This window comes from Sinohyriopsis cumingii, chromosome 12, assembly GCF_028554795.1.
Source record: "Sinohyriopsis cumingii isolate HCF-2022 chromosome 12, ASM2855479v2, whole genome shotgun sequence".
Lineage (NCBI taxonomy): Eukaryota > Metazoa > Mollusca > Bivalvia > Unionida > Unionidae > Sinohyriopsis > Sinohyriopsis cumingii.
In genome coordinates this window covers 101666853-101693193 of record NC_142972.1, presented here as the reverse complement: position 1 = coordinate 101693193, position 26341 = coordinate 101666853, and the positions used below count along the sequence as shown (strand labels likewise).

Sequence of the window (26341 nt, the reverse complement as noted above, 5' to 3'; positions counted from 1 at the left end):
ACCTTATGCGTAAAATTATTCGGCTTATGTATTTTTGGTATTCCCCCCTCCCCCCCCCCCCCGCAAAAAAAGTAATAATTTGTTTTCTCATTTTTATTGACATCCCATTAATCCCACAGACCGTATTCTAGACATGGCGGGTTCTACGTGACTACGACATAAGAGTATGGTTGTCCATAGACTTGCATGCACTTTCCTAACAGTATTATGTTCAATTTATAGCAGCTGCCCAATGTCCAAGAAACAGGCTGGTTTCTACTTTCAAACTTTTTACCTTGGTTTCTATTTATAGCAGCTTTATGGCTTAGTTAGGAGAGAACAGACTGGTTTTTAATCTTTGCTCGCCGATTCGTTGTTCTAATTGAAATTCATCTCTGGTACAGAACCAGTCTGTAGGTATTTTGTACCATACATCAAGCCATTTATTCTAGTTGATCCGTATGATAGAGCAAAAAATGTTTCTCAAATAATTTCACAAATGCATTAGAAAAAGACAAAAAACCCATTCAAAGATGAATACATGAGTTACATAATACATATACATGTCAACCATTATGCTTTTGGTGTAATCAATTTTTTTTTCTTCACTAAATTACGCCTTACTCATCACTATTCAGATTAGGCATTTTCGGTATATCCCCCTATAATAAAAAATTAATAATTTTGTTTCTCATTTTGATTAACACCCCATTAATCCCACAGACCGTATTCTAGAAAAGATGGCTTCTTTGTAACTACTACATAAGAGTACGCTTGTCCGAAGACTTACATGCACTTTCTAACAGTATTATATTCTATTTATAGCAGTTGTCCTATTCCAAGAAACATGCTGGTTTCAACTTTTGACTTGTGACCTCGGTTTCTATTTATAGCAGCATTATGGTTGAGTTAGGAGAGAACAGACTGGTTTTCTAACTTACTCTTTGTGCACAGATTCTTTGTTCTAATTCATATCTGGTACAGAATCAGCCTGTACGTATTTGGCGCTAAAAGTCAAGTCAGATTTATTCTAGTCAATACGTGTGTTAGAGCAAAAATATTTTTCAAATAATTTTACAGATGGATTAGGGAAAGATGAAAAACCGATTCAGAGATAAATATATGAATTACAACATACAACGTTCCATTCTAGGGCAGCTTCACGCCCGTTGCAGGCTGAATGGAAAGTATTTTAATATTGGTCATGGTGGTAAAACAAAGAAAACTTGAATTAGCTCATTTTTAATACTCCATTTCTAAGATAATTTCTTTTTTTACAGAAGAACTAAATTGTGGATAAAAAATTTATAAATGCAGAAGCGTTGTCTAACGAGTTCTTAAGAGAATATGGACTACCCCTTGCGGTAGAAGACTACAATGGTCCTTTGTTCAAATGGATGTTTCCTGGTTCAAAAATTGCAGAAAATATGCATGTGCAAGAACAAAATCGTCAAATATTGTTAGGTGTTTAGCAGAAAATACTTTACTTAAATTTGCAGAAGCCATGAAAATTGGGCTGTTTAGTATTGCCACAGACAGGAGAAATGGTTATGATGACAAAAAGTTGTACTCTGTCTGCGTAAGAGACTTTCACAATGAAAAGAGTAAAGTCAGAGTGCTCTTCTTTCATTACCAGAATTAACAGTAGATTCCACTGGATAAAAACATTTATTTTTTATTTGCTTGATAATGCTTTGAATATTAAAACATAAGTTGGCAGAACTGTATGGGGTTTTGAGTTGAAACTGCATCAGTGATTGGAATTCATAAAGGAGTTGCATTCAATCATTATACATATCGGGTTGTCTCTGCCATATGATGCACCATACTGCAGGAAAGGTTGCCGATAAATTAGAAGGAGAACTCCTGAAGTATCAAGTTGGCATTCTACCAGACAACGTACTTCATGTAGACAGAGTTGATGTGCAATGGCACCTTATTTCCCAGCTAAAAGACCCAATAACTGGAAGATATAAATTTCCTTTTCTTTGTCAGGTTATGAAAGGAATATTGGTTTTTTACCATTCTAATGCTGTGAGAGATCGTTCAGTATTGTTAACAAAAATAAAACCGAATTCAGATCCAGGCTTAGCAACCCGGCACTAAGTGCTCTGCTGGTGTGCAAAACATTCATAGTCTCAGCTGGTACAAAGTGTTTTGAAATGCAATATGAGAGTCTGTTTCTTTTTAAATCTCAAAGTGTTTTATTATGAAAACTGGAAGCAGTAATTGATGAGAAAAGACCAGAGGGGTAAATAAATCATTTTGTACATATGCTTATTGAATTTGTATAATGTTATACATGGATTACTATTTTTCTGCTCCGATTACTCTTTTTGTCCACGTGGATTACACTTTCCTCGCCAGGGGTTGGCATGTATACATAAACTCTGCATCACATCCTTCAAACAACAGCTGTAGATGGCTTGCCCTTGGGGTAAAGCAATCACATGGACCAAACTCATTGAATGTCTTACACTTAGTCTAAGGAAAAAGTTAATTGATATTTGGGTCTAAAGTTCAATGGTCAAGGCCATTGTTTGTGAAAGAAGAGAATGGATTTTGCACTAAAGTGTATTTATTTATATAGACAGTTGATTCACTTGGGGTGTTTGTATAATGTGCTATTGACACTAAAGTGTAATTATTATATAGAGAGTTAATTTACTTGGGGTGGGAGTATAATGTGCCATTGACACTAAAGTGTAATTATTATATAGACAGTTGATTGACTTAAAGTGGGTGCATGATTGTACCATTGACATTACTCTTTTTTTATCATTTATTTTCAGAACTGATTGAGGTTTGGCTAAACTCCATACATTCCTGTGCAGCATCACCAGAAGCCAGAATCCCACCTGTAATTTTGGTGGGAACACATGTGGATAAAATTTCAGAGGTACAAATTATGGCTGTTTACATCAGATGTGTTCGAGATTTTATTTTCTGCATGTCTAGTTCTATTGGTCATAGACATTTGGTTGATCTTTGTTTGATTGGGATCTGGATTTCATACTAGAATTAATATAATTAGCCAGGGAACCAGAATAACTTTACAGCAGTACCTCAGGTGCTATAAGCTGCATATATTTTTTCATGCAAAGCATCTGCAGATAAAATTGTTGATCATATACGTTTTTAAAAGGTGTTAATGATCAACACAGAAGAATAAAAAGGAATATTCAGATTCTTGTGAATAAAAGCAGGAAGGGACACAATTATGTTTATTGGGTATCACTTGCCATTTGAATATGTCTCGTTGCAGGATATATGATTCGCGTTGGTCTTGGTAAACACCGCTAAGAACTACTAAGAATCACTAAGAGGCTCTGTGTGTTAAACCTGGCCAATAAGAACAATATAAAGCATTAAATTACCCAAGAAAACATAAGCATTACTCGATAAATATTGTACATGCGAACTGTAATAGATACAAACATATTTTGAGCATCAGGGAAGACAACTCTGTTTAGACCTCATTGTACTGGTAGGTGTATACAAATATCAAATGTAAGAAAAGCGAAGGAACAGAAAGAAAAATTAAATGAGGGGAAAAAAGGAACCAATAAAAGATACACCAGCAATAATGAACAAAAAAGAAAAGCAGCAAAAGAAACAGGTATGAAACAGAAGTAAACAATGAAGAAAGAAAAAACTTTAAAATATATATCAGAGACAACTGGGAATAAAACATAAGATAATTGTTTTCAAACTGTGTTCAAAGAGTTCTAATTTGGCACGACTTTCCATAGTTTTATCACAATTTGTTTACTTTTTTCCTATCTCTTCATTATGTTACAGCCTTTATAAAAAAAAGAGCATGCATTTACTGACAGCATTAAGAACTACTAAGAAACACTAGGATCTGTAGAAAACAACAAATTTTAGAAATTAACACTAAAATCTTTTGCAAATCATTTAATTTAATTAGGTTAAAATTATACATGGTCTATTGATATTAACCTCTCCAGAACAGTCAGCATGGTGACTGGCTTGCATTTCAGACTGATTTCCATGAGAAGCAAGAAGGGGTGACCAGAGAAAATGGCTAACGGGTGGGAGGGAGGGGTGTTTGAAAAAAAATGAGTAAAAAAAATATATGGAAACTTTGGAATGACCAACGAATAGTAATATAAACTAATTGTTGACACTCCTTAGCCCCATCCCAGCACATAGAGCTGGTTAGGACTTAGAAGTGACACCCTGTTTATATCTAAAATGTATTTGGTGTGGGCTGACCCTGTCCACCCATAAGTAATGTGTCCATGTTTGAAAAACAATAATGCTAGGAATTAAATTTTGCAGGGTTTATTTCTTTTTATCCATCATATTTGTAGAGTTTTATTATCCCAAGAAGCCAAGGATTATGTACTTTCTGGCCCCCAGTTGGGCAGACTAGGGGTCTGAGTTCCAAGAGCTTGGTCGTACTATTGCCCCAGTGACATAATAATGTCATGGGCCAAGTTCCTTCCCCTTTTTTTTCCCTTATAGTATATGCAGATATATAGGTGACTTTGCCAGTCATTTATTTATTTCTTTTCTTTCTTTTCTCTTCTGTTTTACTCCACCCCCCACCCCCTTTTCTTTGTATGTTTTGTATTGGCATAATCTGGATCAAATATTTCTAGTCTTCTCTTAGGTAAGTGTACCCAAAAATAATAAGTGTGTTTATTTTGTTTGTGTGTATGCATGTGGTGTGGCGGGCTTTTAAAAGTATGCCTTAGCATATTGGAAATATTTTGATACTTTGGTATAGGGGTTTTTATAGTTTTAAAATTGAATGTATCGTAATACGTATGTCAGTATTAAGAGTGATTCTGTCTGTATGTGTCCATGTTTGAAAAACAATAATGTTAGGAAAAAATTTGCAGGGTTTATTTCTTTTTTATCTGTCATATTTGTAAGTTTTTTTAATCCCATGAAGTCAAAATTCATGTACTTTCCGGCCTCCAGTTGGGTGGACTAGAGGTTTGAGTTCCAACAGTTTTGATCTTCCGATTTAGGGTCGTACTATTGCCCCAGTGACATAATAATGTCATGGGCCAAGTTCCTTCCCCCTTTTCGTTTAGTATATTTAGATATATAGTTGACTTTTCCAGAGTCATTTATTTCCTTTTCTCTCTTTTTTTTTGTTGTTGTTATATTGGCAATATCTAGGTCAAGTGGTTCCAGTCTTCTCTTATATAAGTAAACCAAGAATAATAAGTGTGTATATTTTGTTTGTATGTATGCATGGGGTTTGGATACTTTTTGATAAGAGGTTTTTATAGTTTTAAAATTGAACACATCTTAATGCATATATCAGTGTTTGGGGTGATTCCCTTTCCCCATTTGTCAAACAGGGAATGTAAGGAATATTTAAGTTTTGATTGAGTGTACCGTAGTATGTTAGCCTTTCAATTGTTGTGTAATAGTTGTGTATACACCATAGTGTCATATCATGTTATGTATCCATTGGAGTTTCTATCTCAGTGGGGACAGTTTGATTGACCAGTTCAAAAATGTATGTTCATGTGATAGGACATTGTATCATTGCTCGTCTAGCTTGGATTCCGGGTTTACCTTTGTTGTTTCATCAACCAAATAATTCGTTGATGACTATGGATGGTAGGTCTGGTGCAAGAGTTGCCAGATTTTTTAATCAACCTACCATTTTGGACCCAGTTCCTGATATTATTTACATTCAATTGGGAGAAAATGAAGTTGTGAGTTTAGATAATATGACTATAGTTTCTCAGTTGATACAGTTGTGTCGAGTTTATCTTGAAAGTGGAGTACAGTATGTATTGGTGGGATCTTTGTTACCCTGGTTTCATCCAAGAGGAATGACCCATGGTCAATATTGCTGCAGAGTGCACCAGATAAATTATGAGTTGCATCGTGTGTTTTCTGCTAGTAGCAGGATTTTTTTATAATAGGATGTCTGGTTTTCAGAACCTGTATTTGGATGGAAACGGAATCCATCTAAGTCCACCAGGATGTCGGTGGTATTATACTAGACTACTTTCTTCTATTCTGAGACGTTTCAGTGAGATGAATTTGGAATAAGATGGTCTATACAAGTGTGGCAGAAAGTCCAGTATCAGCAACTTTATTAAACGGCTGAGATGAAGTCTCTGTCACATTCATTGCTCATCTGTGTTCGTTAAATTTCCAATTTGAATATGTGTCTTTAGAAGTTAAAACTCATTATTTTTATTATTTTTTAGTAGTTTATATAATGACAATTTAGAGTTGTATATTTTTAAATGTCAGGTTCATAATTTCATGATTTCCATTGTTTTTAGAATTTAATTAAATTATTTTTGTTAAATAAATGGCGGTGGGGGGGGTCGCCGGAATGAGTTCCTTTCGGGTGTAATGTATATGAATTCTCATTCTGCGCTTCGTCCTTATTTTTGAATTTCCTTAGAGCATGTTTGATCTAAATTTCAAAGGGTTTGAATTTTTGTGTATTTAGAGTATAAGGGAGGGGGAGCCTATATGAGTCCCTTTCGGGTGTCATTATATGAGCTCTCATATGACACCCCACCCGTATAATGATAGTAATTAATTCCATTATATTTTTTATTTACTTAAAATTTGTTATGTTAGATAAATAAGGGAGAGATTGTAGGGATGAGTCCCTTTCGGGTGTCATTTACATAAAATCTCATTCCACTCCCCGCCCTCATTTTGGATTCTTTCTAAATATTCTTGTAGTGTATTAAATATAATTTCAAAGAAGTTGAATTTTGTGCATTTAAATATAAGGGAGGGGGAGCCTGTATGAGTCCCTTTCGGGTGTCATTATATGATCTCTCATATGGCACCCCGCCCTTATTTAAAATATGGTAATTAATAAATTTGATAATTATAGTAAAATGGTGGTGTTATAAATTTTTCCTCATAGTAGTGGAAGGATCTCTACAGGTTCCTTTTGGGGATCGGAATGATCTTCTGTTTTGATCCCTTCGCTAATTCTTTTCTATTCCAAAGTTCTTCTTTATGAAGTTTAATTTTGTGTTCAATCTGCATATTTGTTTTTATTTTATAATTGGTTAAGTATGGAGGAGTCCAGAAGGGTTCTTTTTAAGAAATCAGATGTGATCTGTCCCTCTCGGAGCCCTGCCATAGTTTGTTGTATTGTGGGTCAAATTCGCTATAAGTGGTCATTGAAATCCTTTGTTATAGTGGTCAGTGAAGCTACAGTGGCAGATAAACTTGTACGCAGTTGCAGTAAACTTCATGTACATGAGAAGGGAATGTCTGTTTGTTTCGCATTGTCGTGTGTAAAGCAGTCACGTGATAGCAACTTGGTTTGCATTATTGATCCAGTGCTTGTAAACAAACACCTTCTTCTTTCTCTCCTGGTGTATTTACTAGCCGTAAGGCTCTCCAGATATTATTCAGTTTCAGTGCTCCATATTTTACTCTTTCTTTCATTAATTGCAAAGTAAATAAAGTTGATAATTGAGCAGTATGTTTTTTTATCATTAATATAAGCTGTATATAATAGGTTTAGTGGGTTAAAATTACCTAATTTATTGGTTATTTTGTTTATTACTTTAGTTCTTGAGTTGTTTAAATGTGTACATTCGAGTATTATATGTTCTTTATTATCCACTGCAGTGTTACATAGTAGACATTTGGGTGGAAAGTGTATTATATTTCTTCTATATGCGTGTTCTTGTGTCCACCATGTGTTATGGAGGTATAGATAAATGTTGCCGTATTTATTTGGTTCTTTGATTTCTTTGCAGTGTTTCTACACATTGGGCCAATCTACATTTGGTTCTCGAGTTTCAACTTTAATAGGATCTATGTTTGTTATTTCGTTTATTTGTTTTTCTATTAGTGGTTTTTCAGTTAATTGCCATATATTTCCATAGTTTTGGAATTTTCTAATTGTCATTTTTATTTTGTATGTACTTCTGGGTGGAGAGGTAGTAGAAAGTTCTAAGTTTCTATTTTGTTGTAATTTTAATTGTTTCCCAAACCAGTATATATACAGGCCTTGTCAGTAAAATAAGGGTTGGTGATTTAAACTGTTTAATCTTAGGATAATGTTAGATTGTTGTTTACATACTAAGTCTGGTGGATCTTGTCCACCTTGTTCATATTTCTTTTGTAATGTCTTTTAAGATAATTTGTGTATTCTCTTCCAAAGAAGCTGTATTATAATTGATTCAATTTTATCAAGGTAGAGGTTTTCAAATTCTGTTACATCAAAAACATACCTTAGGGAATTGTCTAGGTATGTTTTTGCTATCTGCATTTTGTGTGTGAAGCTTAGGTTTCTGTCAGTCCATATGTTTATGTGTTTTTCCAGATTTTGATTTATTTGTAGAAAATTTATCATCTTACTATCTTTCCCAAAAGTGACACCTAGTGCATTAACTTGGTGTCATATCTGTGAAATTGGAAGTCCTTGTGAGTTGTTTTTCCAATGACTCATTAATAAAATTTCTGTTTTATTATCCTTATTTGAGAGCCAGAGGCTTCACTAAATTTCATATATTGGTTGATCAAATATAGATAGGAAGGTTTAGTTGTTATTATATTAGTGCACTCATCTGCATGTTGGAAAGTTTTATACTGTTCATTTATATTTGGAATGTTCATTCCTTGGATCTTTGGATCTTGTTGTATAGCTTTTTGTAGGATTTCGATTCCTGATACATATAAAAGCATTGAGATAGGGCATCCCTGTCGTACAGATCTATTGATTTTAAATGGTTTAGTTTTGGCTCCATTAGTTTGGACCTGTGAGCTTATATTGTTGTAGAGGATTTTAATCCAGTTAATAAAGTTTTTTCCGAATCCATATTTTTTTGAAATACATTAATTATGTAATTTATCTCAATTCTATCAAAAGCCATTTCTTGATCAATCAAGATAAGGGCTCCTCCTATGTTTTTATCTTCCATGTGTTCTAATATTGTCTTGAGCAGCAGGGAGGGCGAATCCTACAAAGGTCTAGAGACCACCAAATGATAAAATAAGCCTTAAAAAAAGCTAATCCTACAACAAAACGAGACTTCCAAATGCTAAAATAAGCCTTCAGAAAGGGGGGGGGGGGATTCTACAACAGCAACGAGACAAAAAAACGCGACCCCCCCCCCCCCAACTTGTTGTCGCCGCCCGGGGCTGCTCTCTTCGAGTTTTTCACGTTAACCATACAATGTATCAAGTCCGATACGGTATCGTGTCCGCGGGTCGTGTAAATTTATTGTTACAAATCCGTGCGGGGTTCTTTGAGCGCGACTAAAGAAATTTTTGAACTTATTTATGTCCATATCACCGCTACACCATGTCTGATGAATGTTTCTCAGCGTGTGAACATCAACTCCATTAAACACCGCAAGAAGATTACAGTTGTCTCTAATTACTTTAGGAATTTGTGTATAACGCTGAGTAACATAAATCACATCAGTGTTTTTATGACGACCTCGTGAAAATATTCTTGCAGGATTTTTTTGCTTGTCCAGCATCACATCATCATACACTACTAGGTTATTTATTTCCCCGTTAAGGTCTTCCACGGACGGAGCTTCTTCGATATCAGTGATAAATTCAACTATTTCGTCGCCGTCTTCACTCAGCGCTTTTGCACTCTCATTAAAATCTTTTATAACATCATAACAACGTTGATCATCCACAGACGGAGCTATCAAGTATAGTTTGTCCCATTTCATCCACTTCATTATCATGTTCAGTAGCAGTTGCGTTTTACCTGATCCTGACGGTCCTATGATGATCATTCTGATAGAATTTGGTAGCACGGAATTATGCTTAACTGGCTCCTTTCTTCGCGTCGCAGAAAAATCTGTAATTTCCATTTGTATATAGGGAATAATAATTATGGATCTATATTGTGTGAAGTGTAAGGCACGAACCCCTACAAACGACATAACAACCATTACAACAAAAAATAACAGACAAGCACTTTCTGGTAAGTGTGCGCGATGTGACACAAAAAAATTTAGATTTCAAAAAAAAAGCCTGACAAAGTCAGCGGAGGTGACATTGCAGCAACCCTCGGACGACTTCCAGGTACCCCTTGGGCTAAATATCCCGGAGAAAAACATCTTCCGGGATACAATTACTGCGGTCCAGGGACCCGACTAGATATCAGACTTGATGAACAATCTAAACCAAAACCGGGAGAGTATCCGATAAACGCTATCGACGCAGCGTGTCACATACATGATGTTGCTTATCGAAGTAAAGATCTACAAGACAGGCATATCGCGGATGTGAAATTAATTCATGCACTAAGCGCCATAAAAAATAAATCATTTAAGGAGTCACTCGCTAATTGGTTAGTAAGATCAGCGATGAAATCTAAATTAGTATTAGGCGCTGGATAATTAATAACGATGCAGACAAGTCCAAGGACTTCCAACGCTAGTGTTTCCATGCAAGCGATTTATTATTCCCCGGCAGGATACTGGAGAGGTAACTCAGCAATTAATAAACTCGCCAGCGCAGCAAAAGTAACACGCAAGGTTGCCAAAAATTGGCTATCAAAACAAGCAATATGGCAAATCTACTTACCACCACCTCGACAAATCAACTTTGCACATTTTGATGTTAGTGCCCCCAATGAAGTTCATCAGGCTGACATACTATTCCTGCCTCATGATACTGTCCGTAGAAAAACATACAAATACGCGCTAACAGTAGTTGATGTTGCCAGTAGATACAAAGAAGCAGAACCATTAATGACAAAAACAGCGTCCGAAGTCGCCTCTGCGTTTTCGCGAATTTATCAGCGAGGACCTCTAAGCTGGCCCCGATTATTACAAGTTGATCCTGGTAAAGAATTTCAGGGCGCGGTATCATCACTGACAAAGCAGCATAACGTTGTTATACGACGAGGACATACTGAAATTCATCGGGATCAGGCAATTGTTGAGCGATTTAATAGAACACTCGCTGAGAGATTATTCGGATACCAGTACGCGAGGGAATTCATTTACGATACGAGATCTCGTGAATGGGTTGCAAGACTGCCAAACGTGATAGCCGCACTGAATAATGAAATTACCAGAACAACAAACATGAGACCTGTAAATGCAATCACAAAAAAATATATACCCCGCGTCAGTGAACGTGTTTCAACGCAGCCAACGACGCTAGCGTCCCCGTTGCTGGGTAATGTCACCGTTAGGTATTTATACGAACCCGGCGAACTCGAAGGAGGAAAAAAAAGAGCAACTGATCCTATATGGAGCGTTACCACACACAAGATATCCAGCATAACAAGATCAACTGGGAGAAACGCAATCTACAGATTAGATTCAACTGCTCCTCAGCGTGGATTCACACGCGAGCAACTTCAGGTGATTCCCACGGATACACAATTACCACCTCGATCGCTTAAATAACTGCAGCAACACCTCTGCGTCGATTACACTCAAGACAGGTCAGCATTACATTTTCACGCGTATGACCACGACTGCTGTCTATTCTATCCACGGTAAATTGTCTTGGGTCGTTTTTCGGATACTGCCACAGCAATAAACAATTACAACTCGCACAGTGATTATTCTGACGCTCACGTAACGACAACACAGCGTTGATATCCAGGTTAAACTCTTTATTATTTTTCTTGTCGCTTTGTCGGTAACTGTCTAATTTTTTTCTTATTTGATCTTTTTGCGTTAACTCAACAACGGCTGACTTCGTTGACGTATCTAATACAATTCTTCGTAACTGAGCCATCTTTCTTACTCTGGACACGGCTAAATAAACTAAATTTGACCATTCGATGCGGTCATCAACGATCCAAACAGTTGTATCAGAAATAGTTAATCCTTGTGCTGAATGAATCGTCATAGCATATCCTAGTGTCCACGGTGATTTATTTATTGCTAATGCATCTTCGACCGCATCGACGTTAACTGTTACTATATCATTCAATACTAAATTTTGTTTCTCTGGTTTTCCGGGAATATCAACATCAGTATTCTGCAATCGTGTATCATCTGGTCTATAACATAACGGCACTTCCAACGTTGGAAATTTCTGCCGCTGTAACTGAAATAGTCGCCGCTGAAGTGTATCTCTGACTGATTTTCTACTTGCAACAATTAAATCATCTGGTTTCCACGCCGTTAAAAAGTTATCAAATAAAGTCTCTGGAATTATTTCACGCATTATTTCACATTGGACTTTATTGGTTTGCAGCCTAATTAGTTTTTTAAACTCCTTTAATGTGTCATCAAGCGCTCTGATGTCATCACGCATTTCCTCGTAATAATCAACAAACCCTCGTAACCACTCGTGGGGAGATTCGCCGACAAATGGTGGTGGTTGACCATGATCGCCGCACATCACAACTGCGGTATTTTTCGTTAACAACCACGTCAGGAACCGTTGTAATGTATCCAGCGGCACAGTGTCTATTTCATCCCAGATGATTTTCTCCGGGATATACTTCGTTCCCATTCGCGTAGGAGTCCATGTACCGCCGCTGTATTTGAAAAAGCCGTGATAAGTGCAGGCCTTTACTCCCCGTTGTATCATTTCTCTGGCAAGTCTGTGTGTTGGTGTTAGCACGATCAAATCAGAACCGCGGAATAGTTCGATTGCACGAGTTGTCTTACCACAGCCTCCAGGTCCGTTCAAATAAACTGTTCTGTGTCTAGCAATTGGATCGTGCACAGAAGGTCCCGATGAAGGTGTCCATGACATCCCTGTTGATTTCCGATATTCATCTTTAATTTCGACATCAGCTGATGCGCAGTACGAGTGTAATTCTTCTTTTTTTACTCGCCATGTTCCCCATTGACCATTAGATGTTGGCAAATCTAACACAGTCAAATCGTCTTCGTGAATATAAAACGAATCTGTCGCAACTCTTGCCACGAAGGGAACTCTATTCACCATCGACAGTAAATTTATAGAAACATAAGCCAGCATAGAGGATCTCAAATGAGTATACTGAGCTGAATCCCCGTCTATATAACTAACAACTGTTCCTAATCGTTTTCCGTCCGGGATTATTATGTCCTCGCGGGAGCAGAATGTATCTTTCGCAGTAGTATCAGCGATAATGAAATTTAATTCTTCCTCATCCATAATTAATCGACTGTGATGTCGTTTATGATCATATGCTCCGCCTTGAGTAAATTTACCTATCAATCTTCGGCCGAGATCTTTACAGTTGCGCTCTTCCTCGGACGTGTCCGCAGTTGGTAACCAAACTGAGGTTTGTTTTGAGTAACAAATAATCCCCGTACTGACAGTAATAGATTTTAATATTCCTTTATCAACCATAAATCGCAACAGCGAAAACGGTACCCATTTCTTTTCGTGGAAATGTCTGCCAAACCAAGCATAATTAATAGGATGTAACCGTGTTGCAAATTCGAACGATTCCACGTGAGCAAATCCAGTCAGGTCAAAATCAGGTAAAGGTCCGTTAATAGCTACTCTTGTCATTAAATTTGTGGGATGTCCAAACCGCGCAAAGTATTCAGCGCATTCACCACGGCCAAGAAAACTTCCTGGATAGCACGCAATCATATCCACCGATACCATATTATCACTAACAAATACACTATTCCATAAACCGCCGTGTCCGTATTCGATGCAACTCTGCTGAACATTCTCGAGAAAACTCTTCATGGTTGGTTTCCAATTATTTTTTTGTCGTGCTATATGTGCGGCAACACTTGGAACAGTAAAACAATTAGTTAGTAATTGATCAACTTGCTCAGTTGAATATTTTTCTGTGAGCGCTTTCATTTCATTTTGTAACTCCGCAGTTCTATATATTTCTCCGTTCGGGGTCACGAACTGGTCATAATCACCAACTTCAGAACTTCTAAACAACCATACCGATACCGGATCGGTTTTACTCATTTGATAAATACAATCAAACATACCCGCGGAATAATACCTTATAACACGATCGCGTGGAAATATTTTAACTGATTCCGTCCAGGCGTGGCTGTTATGATCAATAATTGTTATTGAAGCTCCACTACGGTTGTATTTCGATTTATACAATTCCTCGCCTGTTAGCGATAATACCGTTATAGGAAATCTTAATAATTTTTCTAGCGCGGCAACATCTTTAATTGTGGCCCCTACATCTTTGACTCGATTAGCCCATGTTGTTATTTTATTTTTTCTGATCTCAGTTAGACCGTTTCCACGTGCTGCGTTTTTAAAATGTTCCATTACTCGCTCAGCTACACAATTTAACACCACTGATGTTTTCATTGGCGTGAGTTTATCTACACTTGGTTTCTTTATCGGATATATTCCGTAAACGACTGCAGTTACTGGATACGATCTGGCGTAATACGGTATATCAACCCCCGTCAACATTCCTGGTCTAGAATTATTGCTCAACAAAATAGTTTTCCTTTTAATGTCAAGGATAGGATCATTTTTATCACGGATAATCCACGTGTCATCGTCGTTTTCGTTGACCACTTTGATAATAAATTTTATCTGTATAAAATATCTTCTATCGTCGAGATACCCAATTATGTTACGCGCGATTGTATCGTTCATGGTAGCATCAATGATAACGCTCGCGTGAGAAACTCTTCGATGAGCGATGCTAGCATCGCCGGGGATAATTTTATATGTCGACCACACATGTGCGGCACCATCACGACGAAACTCTTCCTTGGCATTCTTGATAACACCAAGCAGTTCCTTTAACTCTCTTCGTCGTGGATCAGCGGTTAACCGGTCAAGATCGAATCGAGAACCTGATATGGGTTTTATTCTGGATAGTCTTTCAAATTCCTCCATTGTTATAGTTAAGACAAGTATTTAAATAGACAAAAATATTATATATAATGAACGAAAAGCATTTCTCTGGTGCGCCCGCGCACTCATGCAAGTGGATTAAACTAAATTCATCAGCGCCGTGTGGCAAACCATGCAGAGGCGAATACTGTGGACAACATGCTCAACAGGTCCGCGGTGGGAGTCTAGGACCGATACCGTGTATCAGATGCGGCATTGGAGTACGAGGAAAAACGCAATTATGTTCAGCGTGTGGGGGGAAACGCTATCGAGAACTAAAACGGTATTATGATAAAAAAAATCCAGACTCGAACACGTTCTCGGAGCGTGATTACATAAATAAGTTTTCAGACAAATTATGAATTAGACAAATGATTTGCTTATATTATAATGAATCAAGAATTCGCCCCCGAACAAGAATTTGTTGCACATCCAACTATTTCAAATTATGAGGCAAACCGAGATGGCACGGTGCGACACTGCACGCGAAGACGACCAGTTGGCACAGTTGATAATACTGGTTATTTAAGATTTACTGTCACGTGCTCAAAGAGGTATTTATGTCATCGTTTCGTCTATGAATGTTTCCATGGAGTGATCCCTAAGGGTTTTGTCATTGATCACATTAACGGTAACATACTTGATAACTCTATAAACAATCTTCGCGCGGTCACTCAGAGCAAGAACTGCCTACTGGGTAACACAGGGCGTTGTAAAACAGTTGCAAGAAGAGCTAATAAATCTATAAACGCAATTACAGGTGAAGAAATTATATTCCAGTCAATAAACGCCGCCAGTAGGTATTTCGGTATTTGTTCACCTGTTGTACAGCATGTCGCAGATGGGATCTACAAAACAGCATTTTCCAAGAAGCTCAAACAGAAGATTTCATTCTGTTATATCATTGACAACAACGATAACTCAGTATAAGACCAAGAAAAACGCTAGCGTTTCCCAATTTAAAAATATAAAAATATATAATAATATGAATCACGAAAACATAAATGTCATAATTGTTGAACTCGAAAAATTGCAACAGCGGGGTTTTAATATTTTAACAGACCCTGAAACAATTATGTCGGATTTTGAATCCTTGAATGAGCTATCAACGAAGAAGAATACTCTTCCTTCCCGATATAGGTTCATTAAAATGCTGCAAAATTGCATTTATAGATCACTTGCCGAGATCACCAATGAACAAATATCCGAATTTATTCCACTGACGCGTGCAGTTGAAAGTATTCGTCGCACACTATCACACGAGTATGAGACTCGAAAATTAATTAATTCCCGAGTGAGATTGTTAAAAAATCAAATAAAGAATTCAGACGCGGCAATCTCCGATTGCTCTGAAATGCAAGCATTTCCAGAAATGCAAGGACTTCTGGATACATTAAGCATTTCTGAGAAGTCAGAGACTTCCCTGGAAGTCTAACGTAAAAACGCTAGCGTGAGAAATGTTTCACATTTCCGCGGAAACACCATTGTGAGTTTACAAGGGTAAAAAAAAAGTATTATTTTTTTTTTGTCTTTGAAATTCTACTGTGGAAATGCAAGCATTTCTCACGCTAGCGTTTCTGGAAATATGCAAGCATTTCTCAGGAAGTCCTTAGATTTTTAAGATTTGCTTGAGTGTTTCAGCATCAATGCACGAATGAGAATAGTTCATGATGTGTTCTTGGTCACAAAAAACTGTGATCGTGTGATACTTCTGTAACTGTTCCTGTTGCGGCCGTGTCAACAAGAAGTCTTCGTTGCCGTGGTCGTCAACGACTATTCCGACGGGGGAATGCAAAGCATTTCCAAATGCGGTCCTGATTGCCGCGTTGAGAATTTGTTTGTCATGTACGCGAACTCGGACATGGATATACTCGTGCATTATACACAACTGTAATTTTTTAAATGTGGAAATGCTATGCGTGGAAACTCTTCCAGAAATGCTTTGCATTTTCAGTTTCAGGACTTCACCAGTAAGTTCACGGAGACAGTCTCGCCACGCAGGTCCAACAAATTCCCCCGTTGGTCGGTGAGTTTGAAATTTATCGTTGACAACCACGGATTATTGCACCGTAGATAGACCACATTGATTGGTTCTTGCACAATCAGAAAACCAGGGGGGTCTTTTGGTGTGAACGTATACAGGATAAACCCCTGTTGTGCCGTCGTTGTGTCAGCGCTAGCGCCAGCGCTGTAACTGCCATCGATGACGTCACATACAAGATTGACCGCAATAACATCTGTGATATTTACGATCCCCGGAGATACGTGTCTGCCATCGGATGCTGTACTGTTGTCGTGTCTTAAAATAACCGGCTGCGGTTTTGTTCGCGTGTACGCGGCGGAAATATCTTCGAAAGATTCATCGATGAAATCCTGGACTGATTTTCGTAGCGTGCGTGCGTTATATCCAGGAAGTTTAAAATCTGGAATATCCTTCACGGGAATACCAAATCGGGCTGCAAACTCCGATCTTTTTTCGTTTCCGTAATCGCCCTTGAGATCCAGTAGATACTGAATTATTTTTTGATTTATAATTTCCATCGCGGATGCGAGTTTGTTTAGTTTTTCTATGGTGGTGATAATGTTCGTGCGAGAACTGCTTGCAGTTCCAGGTTTTGTTATATCAGAGATATAATCTTGAAAATATACTCGCAACAGGTCTAGCTGTTGTTTATGTGCTTGTTTGATCGGATTAAAAAACTGAGCTTCTATATCTTCTATAAGGTAATGACGGTCCCACCCGCCTTCGAAAGCTGCTACCCCTATATCAAAGGGGTGATTTGGTTTTTTAAACCAGGATTCTCCTGATTGTAATCGATCTGAAAATAATAAATAATTGCCGTACACGAGGTCGTGCAGTTCTTCCTTCGTGGTCTCGAAATCCGATTTTTTAGGTTTTGGTGGATCCGGTCCGACCTCGGGTTGTTCTTGTGGCCATCCTAATACGGTCCTGATTGAGCTTTTATAAATATCCACAGCGTATCCCGGTGTTGAGATTTCAATGACCGTAGACAGCGTTGGTTCGTGCGCGGTCACAGATATTTTGGCTTCCTTGCCGGTGATTCGTTTTATTTGGCGTTGTATCTCCGCGTTGATTTCTTCGATCTGATAACTCCCAGTGGGTAGCGTAATTGTATCCCATTCAAATTCACGTTGTGGGTCCGCGCTGGGTTTCCCGAACACAAACGAATTATTCGGCTGCAGACCCGAAAATGATGCTGACCTGATATTGGGCCAGCTGTGATACACACTGAGCTTCGCCAACGCGATTTCGTTCACGGCAATTGGAGTTGGAAAATTAATACCGAATTGGGGTTCCGTCGACGATACTGAGATCATCGTTGTTTTTACCGGTGTTGTGTTTGTGGCTATTTGTTGAAGCAATTCCTGTGGCGTTGCCATCGTTATTATTTACTGAACTTTTCAAATAGTCATTGTACGCGTGTGACATCGCCGTAAATTCAGAATCTGATATCGTTCCGTCGTCGAGACCTGATGATATCAGCGATGACAGTTTCTGATATGCGGTCACGGCGGTAGTTAATTTGGTTGTGTAATCGTGCAGTTTTGTATTCGCGCATGATGATATTTTTTTTGCTATTATTCCAAAGACGCCGGCGGTGGTTGTTGTCACAGAAACACAAATTGTTGCAGCGACTACTGCAGTCACGGGAGTTATCGCTGATAGTATTAATCCCGCGGATGCAACAGCGGTAGATACCGAATAAACCATAACATCCAATACTACAACGCGGCGTTTATACTTCCTTACTTTACGATTAAGCTCGTCGATGACGGTTTTTAATTCTGATTGCCACTCATAGACCTGATTGTATCTGTATTCATTCCCGCGCGGCGTTGAAACGCTTTGCGTTTGCGTTGACATTATTTAAATCGCATACGATTCAATTATGCAGTGACCAATTGAGGCGTTGCAGCGACGAATTCCAAACAAAACCAGTAAGATGTTGCTGTTAAAGTATCGTCGGCGGCTTCAAGCATAAATGTTTCCTCGGTTCCGCTGTTTAGTATTACAGTGCAAACCCCGGAATACTTATCGGTGGAATGTCTCCAAGGATATGTTGTGAAGATTTCAAATTTAGCGGCTGAAAACACAGACAACCTGTAAACACCGGTGGCTGTTGCTGTATATTTGATAGTGTTATTTTGTCGTGACCATGTTGCGAATCCCGATGATACCGTGTATACGATGTTGGTGATATGCCCGGGGGTAACTCCAGTGGGGACTTTAATCAGATTGGTTTTGTTAACGATCTCAGGAATACCCGATACGATATCCTGCTGTGTTTGTTTGATCGTGTTAATGTCGGTCTTTACATCAGCGAGTTTTATATCGACGACTGGAGGAGTCCCAAAGAACTTATTCACGACCTCATCAGTTTTTACGAAGTTTCTTCGAACTCTTGTAAACGCGCCCACGTGAACATCATACTCAGCACGCAGCGTATTTAGTTTATTATCAACGGTGTCTACGTATTGTTTATTTGCGGCATCTTCGAGACCTTCCGGATTTTTTAGAACGGTTATTTTGTTTCCATTCATGCTAAGTTCGCCTGTCATCGTGTCACCGTCTTTTTTCACGCACTTGTCAACACCTTTATCAATACTGTCTTTGATGCTTGCGATTGATATATTCGAGTCCTTGATCCGGCCGCCATCACTAAATGCAACGAAGTTATCCTTGGTAGCTCCAAGAACTTTGCGAATTATATCATTCCACTTAATGTTGCTCGTTCTTAGTTTTCCTTGCTTGTCCTGAAAAATAGCAACTTCATCTGGGTCAACTCCAGCTATATTCAAAAGATTATCGATTTCATCTCGGGTCGCATATTTTGAGAGATCAGCATCTGTGCTTGGTTTACCTCTTCGCGCGAAAGGTCTTCCGTAAATATCCACCATTATTCTTATTGCTGTTTTTCAAATGCTAGCATTTCTCGATGCGGTATATTCATACACTAATTTATGAGGAGGAGTTGCTGGATTTCTTGAGATTGCATCAAGAACATTTAAAACCTCGTTCCCACAAATGGGCGGATCAACTAATGTTTGTGTTGGTAACGTCGACTGCCATACTGGAACATTAGAAAATCTGCTGACATACTTGAGAAACTCAACTGGCGGTGCTAAACCGTACGAATCGAAATAGATAATTCCACGTGGATCGATCGCGTAAGCAACCCAGTGAGTTCCCGGACCATCTTTGTTGTCGAGATTGATAATGCCAGTTTCTGGATTATTTGGTCGTTGCGGTAATTGATCTCGCATGAATACACCTCTGAAATGTTTTATACGCAATTTTTTAACAGCATCTAATAAATCAAAATTGCTCATTGGAGACTGACGAAGCGTTTTTAAACCCGTTTTGGGTACCATGATGCCGGAGTTCCTGGTAGTCTTAGACCGCGTCCCTTTTTTTTGTATCCATTTCCGGTTGCTTTCTTTAGTGCCATTCCAGCTGCGGTTCCAACTGCACCAAGTGCTGCGGCTTTTGCTACGGCGGGTGCTGCCGCGGCAATCAACGCCGGTATTGCTGCGAGAAGAGGAAATATTCCACCGGTTTTAGTCATGTCCTTGATAGCTGCAGCAGAGAAATTAAGTCGGACACCGGTTTTTGCTGTTAGTGCCTTATTAAAATGTTTAATCTGAGTATTAGTCAACGACAGCTTGTTTGGACCACCAACAAGTTGATCTCGTTTTAACGTTATTGATGTCCCGCACGTGCCTGCGTTCTTCGATTGCAATTTCTTCGTTTGACCGGAAGTCAAGGTGACATTAACGTGACTGTATGACATTATATTCTAAGTTTGATTTTAATTGCGTTACATATTCTCGATTGGAGCGTCGATGACCCTCATTCGTCCGCCAACACCTTCAAGCAGCATTGCTTTATCGGAGAGTATGACAGCGATCGCTCTAAAACCAGCAGGCGGGCCGAGGGGAAACATACCTACACGAGCTTTGAAGTGTATATCAACGACAGATTGTTTTGTTAGATCCAAATGTTCCAGCGAAAAGTAATAAATCGGATACAGCGTTGTAAAATCCAGTTGTGATATCTGCAACCCGGTATCAATATTTTGATCACGTCCCATAAATGTCATCAAACGATGATACGCCCGTGCAACTTCATTTCGCTCATAATTTATCAGTATATCCTCGGATGGTTCCTGATGCCCGTTTATCCGCAGCGAAACCTCAGAGACACCAAGTTTGTCAAATATCATATTACTCTGTAGTTGGGAAGACAACCTCGCATTTTGCTGGAGTGCAACAAAAATATGTCGCGGCGCTGATATTCCCTGTTGTGATGCTATGTGCCACGTAAACTGCCCTGCCCCGGCACCTTGAATGGAATCTGTTGATGTTGTTAACCACGATATCAGTGATTTACCGCCTGTGTCCATGAAAGAGAGTAATCGTTGCTCTTCAGTGATCGATGGGGACATCACTGGCATCCACAAAGCAAGCTTGAATAATATTACTTTACCGCCAGCAACACCGTCTTCTCGCCAGATGGCGTCAACGTCATCACTTTTTCGGTTAAGTACAACTGTATGATTGACTCCAAAAATAACCTTTCTGACATGTCTGCAAAATCCAAAGATGTGAGACAGTGGAATTGCGCATGAAAATCTCCTACGGTCACCTGATAACATTAATTTACGCGTAGCAAAACCTAAATTGTAATCTGGACTAGGCCTTAATATTGGAAATGCAGCACCTGGCCTGACCGCAAATCCAGCCGGTTGTGGGTCTACAGCAGTGCCTTGTGCTGTTTGTACTTGAATAGCAGATCTGTGTTCAGGATGATCAGAATTATCCTTAGCGAACATCATAGTCGGACCAGCTGATCTAGTGTAATCATCTGAGTATCTCGCTAATCCCAGGATTGTTGTAGCAACGTCGACATTATCCTGAATTATTTCAATTTCTCTTCCGTCAATGCTGTATGAGGCACTTTTGAACAGCGCCATGATACCGTTGTTAACAAAACCAACTCGAACATTAGCTCCGTATTCTGTATTAGCGACAACATCTGTTACAAGTTCACCCGTGACTTCAAGAAATGCTTCAGCGGGCAGGAAATATCTACTTGTATCCTGGACTCGTAATTCAATTCGTCCGCGTTGATTAGGTACTGTTGCCTCATAAGAATAATACTGATAATCACGCACTGACTCATCCTTGAGTGTTGGTGCATCCATGTCGAATGCTGGATCAGATATACGTTTAAACATTTTATATAAAATTATTGTCTTCTAAAACGAAATCCGCTTCCTGATATCAGGCTTGTATTTATTTGTTCGGGCGTTTGGGTTACAAGCTCTGCAAGTTTTTGATTGGCAGCCTGATTTATTACTTCACTGACGTCCGCGGGCATAAGTTCAGTACTGGCCAGTTTCACCGGTGGCGGTTTTTTTGATCTACGAGTTAACCGTAACAGTCTATCCTTGATTGACGCGAATGCCTTCCCGGCGAGATCACCAACAGATCCAAGGGCTTTATCCTTGACAACATCAATAGCTTTCATCGACAATTGTTTTGCAATCGGTAACACCTTAGGGGCTATTCTTGAAAACAAACCAGTAACTGTATCACCGAGACCATCTCCGTAAGTTACTTTATAGACTGGTAGTCGCGAGTTTACCACGCGGACTGGTAACACGCTAGCGTGTCTAGGTTGAGAATTGTGTACGATCATTTTATTTAATTATTGTTTATCTAACTGAATTTGCTAGTCGCTGTGGTAACCGTCTGCGAGTTCATCAATGAGTCCCCGGTAAACGCCGATATCCATAATGCCGCGCTGAAATAGTCGTTGACAGATATCTGCGGCTTCATTTATAATTTCCCGAGAGTTGTTTCCGGCGCGTCTTCCTCCCATGAGAACTTCCAGCCGTGATACATCATCGATGATATTATCAGGACAAATAATGTGACCACCAAGACCGCTACCTGTAGCGGCTGCGTAAAATCCCCTTCCCTTCCTCTTTCCCTTCTGAGGGGGGTCTCTTTCCTCCTGCCGCTGCGGTTGTTGCTGCTGTCGTTGGTGTTCTTCTAGTCGTTGTTGTGTTTTTTGTCGTTGTTGTTGTTGTTTCTTTCCTTCCTCTTTTTTGTTCACCAGTTCAACATAAATATTGTTTACCTTATCCCTAAGAACTGTATACCCGAGATCATCCTCTCTAGCCTGCGCTTTATTTTTATATATTCGATATATCCATTTGATAAAAGTTTCATTATCTACTTTATCGTGATCCGGGTTTAAAATTTTAGATTTATCAAACAAACTACCTGCTATTTTTTCAGGTAAATCTTCTCTCGTAGTATTTTTGATATTTTCGACAACACCTTTTTTAAATTTTGCAATCAATTCTACATTTTCTCTCTCTGGTTTTTTGGGTTCCCCCCCTGCGGCGGCATCAGTACCTTCAGGCGGAGGTTGAGCCGCAGTGACGAGTGAAGATTGAGCCTCAGTGACGAGTGGAGGTTGAGCCTCAGTGACGAGTGGAGGTTGAGCCGCAGTGACGAGTGAAGGTTGTCGCTGTTGTTGCTGGTGCAGTCGCAGTTGATTAAAAATTGTGTCTATTGCACTATTATATATTTCATATCTAGTATCGCCGGTTCTAGCTTGGTCAACATCATAGCGTATACGAAATATCCACTTGTACCATTTTTCACGATCTATAATATCATCGACATACTCGGGTTTTAAAGCTTCTTGTCGATGATAATAACTCTCTACGGCAAAAGCAGCTAATGCATTTATATCTTCTATTTTATTTTTTACGAAATTAAGATATTCTTCATTAAACTTATCTTTTATATGAACCCTCCCCCGTGCTTCTTCTCTTTTTGGTACAGGATCTTTTATCTCACCTATTTCAGCACGAATTTTACCAATACCCTCAAGTATTTCTTCAGTATCAGGTGGAGGTTGAGCTGCAGCGATATCACCTGGAAGTGTTCGTAAAATCTTCTTTGTCTGTTTACTTCTTCGTGCTATTTTTTCAGTCTGCGCTGCAGTTTGTTTTGATACCGGAAGAAGATCTTCTTTGATGACAGTTGTAACTTTCTCAGTAGCTTTGGTCACGGGTTTAAATAATTCCTCCGCGGATTCTGCAAAGATTTCCCGTGCTTGTTGTCGTTGTTGTAATTTTTCTCTGACGGAATCACGAACAGGAAGAAATTTTTGAATCGCGGCAAGTCGTTCTCGAGCTAATCTAGTAGTAAGTGCTTCTCCAATATTTGCCATTATTTATTTGTCAATGATTTAATTTCCCCGCACGGATTTGTAACAATAAATTTACACGACCCGCGGACACGATACCGTATCGGACTTGATACATTGTATGGTTAACGTGAAAAACTCGAAGAGAGCAGCCCCGGGCGGCGACAACAAGTTGGGGGGGGGGTCGCGTTTTTTTGTCTCGTTGCTGTTGTAGAATCCCCCCCCCCCCCCCTTTCTGAAGGCTTATTTTAGCATTTGGAAGTCTCGTTTTGTTGTAGGATTAGCTTTTTTTAAGGCTTATTTTATCATTTGGTGGTCTCTAGACCTTTGTAGGATTCGCCCTCCCTGCTGCTTCTTGATAGATAAGGTGTTATTTAAAATTCTTCTATTATTTCCACCACAAGTTCGGTGGTGATTTACAATTTCTTCCATGTTATCCTTGATTCTATTTGCTAGGATTTTACTCATAATCTTGTAGTCAATATCTAATAGAGACATAGGTTTCCAATTTTGGATTTCATAATGTTTTCCTTCTTTTTGAAAATTAATGTGATAATACCCTCTCTCATGGTGGTAGTCATCTCACCACTGTGAAATGGGGTATTATATACATTTTTTAATATGGGGTTAAATATATTTTTACTTTTTTATAAAATTCTGCCGTAATTCCGTCAGATCCAGGTGATTTGTTAATATTAAGCAGTTCAATAGCTTGTGTGATTTCTTGTTCATTAATAAGGGCATCACATGTTTCTTTTGTTTCTTCATTTATTTTGGGTACGTTAATTTATTCTAAATATTGTGTAATTTTCTCTTCAGATATATTTTGAGATTTATAGAGGTTTTTGTAATATTCATGAATAAATTCTATCATAGGTTTTTTCTCTTTGACGATTTGGTCATTATCTTTCAATTCTGTAATATTTCTCTCAGTAGCTTTTCTAAGTTCTTCTTTAGCATAAATGTTTTTCCCAGTTTTGTAAAGGGCATCATATTTACCTGCTCTTATTTTATTGCCTTGTGTTTTGTATTCTTCTATTTTTGTAATTTTTTTGAGCATTTTCTATTTCTATTAGAGATGAGTCTGAATTTTTAATAATTTTATTGCATTCACATTCTATCAACTTATTATTTTGTTGGGTCATTTTTCCATATTTTTTGGCAATATTGGCTATTTCTTTTTTGATTTTTTCCCAAAGGAAGTATGAAAATTGATAATCAATATCTGTTTTGAATTTCTTGTTGGTATTAGGGTAATTCTAGAATGGCGTTATTCATTTTCCATGTTCCGGTACCCCATTTATTTTGTTTTTTTTATCTCTAGAGTGATTTTGATCATGTTATGATCTGCTATCTTAGACAGTATTTTGCTGTCTGCAAGATTGTTAGCTATATTTTTGTTGATATAGGCTCTATCAATTCTAGAACTTGTTTTCCTGGAAGTGTGTGTGTATTCTGTTTTGTTGGGATATTTGAGCTTATATGTATCAATTAAGTTATTGGTTAGTATAAACTCTTTCATATGTTTTTGGAATCTTTTATCATGTTGGGTTAGCCCATTGGTTTTATCCTGTTCTTCTGTAATATTGTTGAAATCACCTAATATTAATGTATATTCTATTCCTATCGGTTGTATATATTTGGAGAGATTATTGTAGAATTCTAGTTTTTGGTGTTTTTTAACCGGTGCATAAATGTTGATTATATGTAGGTTATTAAAGGTTAGGTGTAATAATCTACCCGCAGAGTTAGTGGGGGTATCAATTTTTTTCCATTGGGAAGATACCCATTTTTTATTTATTATTATTCCTCCTCCTGAATATGTTTTTTTTTCAGTTGACATTTGTTATGAAAAGGGCATTTAGTTTATCTTCTACATATTTGATGGTTTTGTTGGATATTTGGTGAATTTCTTGTAGGCATATGAACTCATAATTTTGTGCCAATTTAATAATTTGGTTAGCTTTAGTTACATCAGAACCGTTTGTGTTAATTGATTCAATGTTAATTATAGATTTTTTCTCCATTTGAAATTTTTGGAGATGTTGTAATTGGATGTACTGTGGAGGTTACATGTTACTGGTTATCTTGGTTGTTGTTGTTGTTGATGTTTGTGGTGGGTGTCTGAGTTTTTTGGTTTCCTGGATTCTGATTGACTTTAGTGTTCATTTTGTGCTTCTGAGGGCTGGTAGGTGGAGTTTGAAAATTTTGTTTTCCTTTTTTCTTTGGTGTGTCTTGTGTTGGTATGTTTCCAGGTAGTGCATTGGTGTTGATGTTTTTATTTTGTATGTTGGTTATTTCCATTTGGGGTTGGATTATGGTAAAAGTTATGGGTTGAATTGTTAAATTCTTGTG

General features: G+C 38.3%; 1 protein-coding gene across 2 annotated transcripts in view; it reads left to right on the top strand.

The window, feature by feature from the left end:
- The window catches only part of LOC149787116 (uncharacterized), a 153259-nt gene that overhangs the window by 55454 nt on the left and 71464 nt on the right, over window positions 1–26341 (top strand). For both annotated transcript variants that reach the window (XM_089977631.1, XM_089977630.1), the window contains exon 6: window positions 2772–2878. In XM_089977631.1, coding sequence (XP_089833757.1) covers window positions 2772–2878 — 107 coding nt within the window. The remainder of the gene's footprint in view (window positions 1–2771; window positions 2879–26341) is intronic.